The sequence below is a fragment of the Beauveria bassiana genome (assembly GCF_000280675.1).
Source record: "Beauveria bassiana ARSEF 2860 unplaced genomic scaffold BBA_S00011, whole genome shotgun sequence".
NCBI lineage: Eukaryota > Fungi > Ascomycota > Sordariomycetes > Hypocreales > Cordycipitaceae > Beauveria > Beauveria bassiana.
The window spans coordinates 35,585-41,085 of NW_007930846.1; the positions used below are offsets into that span (position 1 = coordinate 35,585).

A 5,501-nucleotide genomic window follows, 5' to 3' on the forward strand; every position below is an offset into this window, starting at 1 on the left:
GTCATCAATCCTACATAGGCTGCGTCGGTCAAGGAAGCGCTGGTGGACGGCGCGACCATGGAAATTCTGATGAAGCAACAGATAAAAATAGCTATCGCTTTTTTCTCGAATTTTCAAGATCGAAGAAAAGAATTTTCCTGTTTGTGCTACAATACCCGAATCCGATATATGGCTTCTGGTATCCTAACATTGTCTTGCAACTAGTCTCGCATTTAGATCGCCTAGGGTGATGGCGTAGGCCTCTACTAGATCTTCCAAGCCTTGGAAAGTACAACTCCACTATGCCACACCCGACATCCGAACCACTCTCGCTATTGAACAGGCAAATAAACTTTAAACCCTTTTTATCGCGGTCCAGAACTGCGTCACTGCCCGTCCCATCAGAAAGCTTTCTCAGTCCTACAACACAAAGGGAGAGCCACTTACCATAGGTAAACTTCAGCAACGTCTCCGGCTGTTCAGCGTACAGGCTGTCAATGTTCTTCCTTGACGTATGGTCTACATCGAACCCGAGCAAATCTGCCAGCTGCAGTACTTCATCTGTCGAGAGCTGAAGAGCGGAGTAAGTACCCCATTTCAGCGCTGTGCACACGTCAGCTCGAGCTCGGCGGTCAGCAGAATACCAAGATACTATGGATGTAAATGTTCAAGAAAAGAGGTACAGTGACATACGCCCAAGATTGATCCATATTCCACCTGGCTTCAGCAGCCGATGAATGTTGCTCAGAAAGTCGATCACGTTCTCGGACATGTCGATGAAGAACAGCGTGACGATGGCATCAAACTCACCGCCCTGGGGGAACATCTCCAAAAAATCGCCCTCAACGAGCTTGACAGCTTTGTTCGGCCAGTGGTCCGGCACCGTTATAACGGAGTAGCGCGACGAAGGATTAGCCTGGTGTGTCCACTTGGTCACGAAGGGCTGCAGGGTGTGCTGGTGAAGCGCGGTTGTGTGATTGATCAGTAGATTGTAGGTAAGAATGGAGCCATAGTCTAGCTCGTTGGCTGTGACGTCGTACCCTGCTCCGTTGTGAGCTCAGGCCTTCAAGCCAATTAAGTAAGATGGACGCACCGAGATCAGCTATATCGCTTGCCAACCTACCAGTACCGGATCCGGGTACAAGTATCCTTTTTCCTGTCCCGTTTCGGCCCAAATGTTGCTCAAGTCCACCTAGGATAGCTGGAAATACGGCCTGTCTCTCCTTTGCACCCTGCGTGCTCCAGTCCCGCGAAAGATGTCCCATTGCCAAGTCCACAACTCCAAATTCCGCTTTTCCTCTATTCTCCAGCGCTTGCAGGCCGGTTCGATAATCCTCCCTCGCGGCCTGGGCAATTTTTCCCAAGAATCGGGCATTTGTCTCGATTCCCTTCCTCGATTTCTTGAAGTGTGCATTGTAGCCAAGCTTGTCGCTTATCGCTTTCTGCGCAGGCGCCTGCTTGGAATACCGCGCATGCTTTCGCTGAAGCACTTGCTCAGCCAGAAATGGGTACTGCTCAAAGGAGTAAATACAATGCGCCAATCCATCGGGAATGGAGGACTTTTTCTCCTTTTTCGTGCCTCGAGGTTCGACGAAAGCGTCGAGCTCTGTCTCAGGGATTGGCGCTGGGGCGGAAAAGCGCCAAGAGATGAGCTCGCCGTGAAGGACTTGAACGCACTCCGAAAGGGAGGAAAAGATATCTTCTATATCGGTCCATGAGGCGGGGCCACGGATGGCGAAGTAGAAAGGGAAGATGAAGCAGAGGAGCAAGGCAAGGAATTGGGACAGGTAGATCGAGGTACGCATTGTCGTGTATGCGGCTTCGCGATGGATGTAGGTGAGGACTTTCGTTCACTGTTCACTGTTCACTGTTCACTTCGGTGGCAAAGTGTGCAAATACGGAAAGGAAAGGCAAGACAAGCGGATGATACATTATCGGGAAGGGTGGTGTAGTGGTGGGGTCCGCTATGCATAGGTAGGCAGTGACCGATCTTGAGCATGCTGGCCAGGAGCATTATTATACCATGCGCATTAAGCTGACTTTCCAAGCTGTCATTCTTAATTGCTAAAATTATCGCGACTTTTTCTCTTTCATTCCTCGCAAAATGCTAACCCCAGGTCGTCCGACAATGTTTTTCTACACAATCGCTGTCCTCGCCTTCGTTGGCCTCGGTGTTTCCAACAGCGCCCATCTTTCACATACGGATCAGAAGGACGGCGTGCAAGCGCAAAAGTGCAGCAAGATGCTGACACGCAAAGAATGGCGGACGTTGACGCATAGGGAAAAATCTGAGTGGGTGGGAGCTGTCAAGGTGCGCCGTTCCTCCTCCACCCGGGCCTAGGCATATATTCGTTGCTAATTATGTTCGTAGTGCCTAGCAAGCATACGACACGAGCGGCTTTCCTTCACCAAAGACCAGAGAGTGCTCAAGGGGAAAAGAAGTCTTTACGATGACTTCTCGTACTCACACGCATCAGTCGAGCAGAGCGCACATGGGAACGCCTACTTTCTGCCATGGCGTGCGTGCCGCCCCCTCATCGTGTCTCTAAGCACAAGCTGACATGCGTGCAGATCGCTGGTTCACCTACTTATTCGACACCTCCCTCCGCCACACTTGCGGGTATTCCGGGCCGACACCTTACTGGGACTGGTCGCGCGATCACGCAGACCTTTTTGGCTCGTCGGTTTTTGAGGACTCACCCGAGTATGGGCTGGGTGGCACGGGGGATTGCAATTCCTCCCCCGAGGCCGACTGCACCGTTACCACGGGTGCTTTCGCTCCACCCAATGGAAACTTCACGCTTGCCTGGCCGATGCCGCACCATCTGCGGAGGAACCTGACGCTCATCACCGGTTGGTTTCCCCATGAACTGCCACAGAACCGTACCCTCGGCCCAGACTTTGTGCGCAACTCCATCGAAAAATCCACAGGCGACTACTTCAGGTTTCAGCACGCAATGGAGCTAATGCATAACCATGTGCACAACTTCGTTGGGGGCGACTTGGCGGGCGACTGCCCAAAGGCCCTGCCGGACGAGGATTGCCAGGGCATGGCAATCACCTTTACGCCCAATGACCCGCTCTTCTGGCTGCACCATGCACAGATGGACCGTTTATGGAATAAGGTGCGTTTTTATGTTCTTTTGCTACCGTCTTGCACCATATGTCTCATCCGGCCCCGAGTACAGAAAATGGTGGAACAGCATGACTGATATGATGTGTACAGTGGCAGCGCTACCACCCATCCAACTTTGCCGCCTTTTCCGGCATGCCCTTCACCGAGCACAATATGACCAGCTCAGGCTACGACCTTGACGCGAGTGCAGATCATCAGATGCCCTTTGACGTTCACAGTGTGCCCATGACGCCGAGAAAGGTCTTTGATACGGAGGGCTGGCCTTTGTGTTATCGTTATGTAGACGACGAGTGATGGGTTCCCTTGTACCAAAGTCAAATTCATTCGAGTTACTTTTACATCTACCTTGACTGCCTAATGGCCGCTTCACTGTAGGAAATATGGCTCTTGGCATATCATTACATACTCTCTTCCGCGGACCCCAAACAAGAGTCATCTATTCCGGCACGAAGAATGCGTCTTTACATTCTGATGCTCTCTCTTTCCCTGTGCCAAATATCCGCCATATCATTTGCTGCTTTCCTTATATCTCTCGTACATTTCAGGCGTCCATTCCTTATGTTGACTCTCCATCCAATCATAGACCTGCCTCCAGTCCCGGCAGGTATGCACAGTTCCTACGCCGGGAGCAACTTTGTCCCCATTTGCCAATGTCATGCTTGTACCGCCCGACTCCAGCGTTGTGTCGGCGGCACAGAGAATGCCTTGCCGTAGATAATGAAAGCAGTGCCCGGTATGGTCCGACCCATCGTCCCCGTTGACGAGTACCGCGCGTATATGGTTAAGGCAGTGCAACTGGTGCCACATTGACACGTCAAATGCCAAGCGCTCTTCCCCGAGAAAAGCGAAACCCTTTCCGGGTGGGCGAATTGCATTCCATTCAGCCGTGGCCGTGATGCCTTCCATCCCATAGTGGGAGGGGTCGTCGCGGAAGGCTGCCTGGATGGTGCGGACCTTGATGGGAAGCTCCCGAGGTCGGTCGCCAGCGAGGTATGCTGCTGCGTGTTAGCTATGGGTTCGGAGAGAATCTGGTATATATCGCACTGTATTGCCGCGTTCCTCGCCTCAATATGTTGAGGGAGAAGACGAGAGCGCCCAAGTTGAGGACGAGGGATGCGCCCAGCACTGCGAGCAGGCCGAGCGAGGAACCCCGTAGTCCGGCTGCCAGGGACTTGGGGAACATTTTGCTGTGCAAAGGTAGGCGGGTTCGTCAAGGGCAGCAGATGGAGATGAAATGTTGCTCAGCTTAGAAAGCGTGCTACAAGTAACAGGTCAACATATCAATGGCCGTATCGGCCTGAGCTTGGGCAGCCACGTCAGCAGATTCCCCAAAAACGAGGAGAGAGGAAACGCGAATGCCGAGATGCTCTCTTCATCAGAGCCTTCAGTCATCGGTCTCATCGATGCCTGTAGTCCTTCGACCTGAGCGTAGATCAGTGCTGTCGGACCCCAACTCGCGCCATATTGCGAGAAACTCGCGCCATATTGCGATAATCCTTAGCGAGATGGCGATTATGTATCAGAACATGCATTGCTTAATGTTTCCCAATCCCGCAACGGTCAAGCAAAAGTCCGGCAGTTCGAATGCCAAGAAGCAGAGAGACACACATAGGCCTACCGACGGCTGAAAGTGGATCGAAAGCGAGATCATCCTCTCAGATTGGGTGCCATTTAAGTTCTGATTCGTGCAGATCCGTAACGCTAATGCAAAGATCGGAATGGTCGGCACGTCGGATGGCGGATCGCGCACTAGCGCTGCAACTACAACGTCGTCTATGATGAAGCATTGCATACGATACACATGCTGTGCTCCCTCCTTCGATACATGATATATAACAACGCATGAAACATACACTGCCTTCTCTTAAGTAATCTACGTTACGTAGTAAATGACGTATGAAACATAAATTATGATAATCTATATGTACCGTATCGCTAGGAAAACATGCAGAACTCCTCTATCTAAAGTACATATAGCATAAGCAATAAATTAAGATCTATATTACTTTCTGTCTAAATTGCGTAGAGTATACCGAATGAAACATGCATTTGCTTGTTTCTCTTTAGTCTACTCCTTACAAAAGATCATGTAGTCATTTCACTCACTGGCTCGTAAAGCGAAGAACATGGCTGTTCTTCTTAAGATCGCGAAATACATAAATTCTCAAGGACCTGGCGAGCATGAATAGTTTTTCTCATCTATGAATTATTTCATTACCTACCCAACTAAAGCATTCCCAACCCCAAATTTTGACAATGCATTTCACCGTCGCCCTGCTCAGCCTCAGCCTGAGTATTTTCTCTGCCCAAGCCGCAGCGGTTCCCACCGACGGTTTGGTTCTCCGTACTGAAGATCCAGCTAGTCATGCCCATCGCTACCGTCTAG

General features: G+C 51.0%; 3 protein-coding genes across 3 annotated transcripts; 1 reads left to right on the forward strand and 2 right to left on the reverse strand.

The window, feature by feature from the left end:
• Positions 1–333: 333 nt before the first annotated feature.
• BBA_04658 (methyltransferase-like protein) lies at positions 334–1,784 on the reverse strand (the record flags this gene model as incomplete). The annotated part of the gene is made up of 4 exons (XM_008599755.1): positions 334–368; positions 427–582; positions 673–1,020; positions 1,103–1,784. The coding sequence occupies 4 exons, from the start codon at positions 1,782–1,784 to the stop codon at positions 334–336; spliced, it is 1,221 nt and encodes a 406-aa protein (XP_008597977.1).
• Positions 1,785–2,083: 299 nt separating this feature from the next.
• Positions 2,084–3,409, forward strand: BBA_04659 (monooxygenase-like protein; the record flags this gene model as incomplete). The annotated part of the gene is made up of 4 exons (XM_008599756.1): positions 2,084–2,290; positions 2,351–2,498; positions 2,551–3,104; positions 3,206–3,409. The coding sequence occupies 4 exons, from the start codon at positions 2,084–2,086 to the stop codon at positions 3,407–3,409; spliced, it is 1,113 nt and encodes a 370-aa protein (XP_008597978.1).
• A 213-nt stretch (positions 3,410–3,622) lies between these two features.
• BBA_04660 (uncharacterized protein) lies at positions 3,623–4,298 on the reverse strand (the record flags this gene model as incomplete). The annotated part of the gene is made up of 2 exons (XM_008599757.1): positions 3,623–4,110; positions 4,160–4,298. 2 exons carry the CDS (start codon positions 4,296–4,298, stop codon positions 3,623–3,625), a joined length of 627 nt encoding a protein of 208 aa, XP_008597979.1.
• Positions 4,299–5,501: the final 1,203 nt, after the last annotated feature.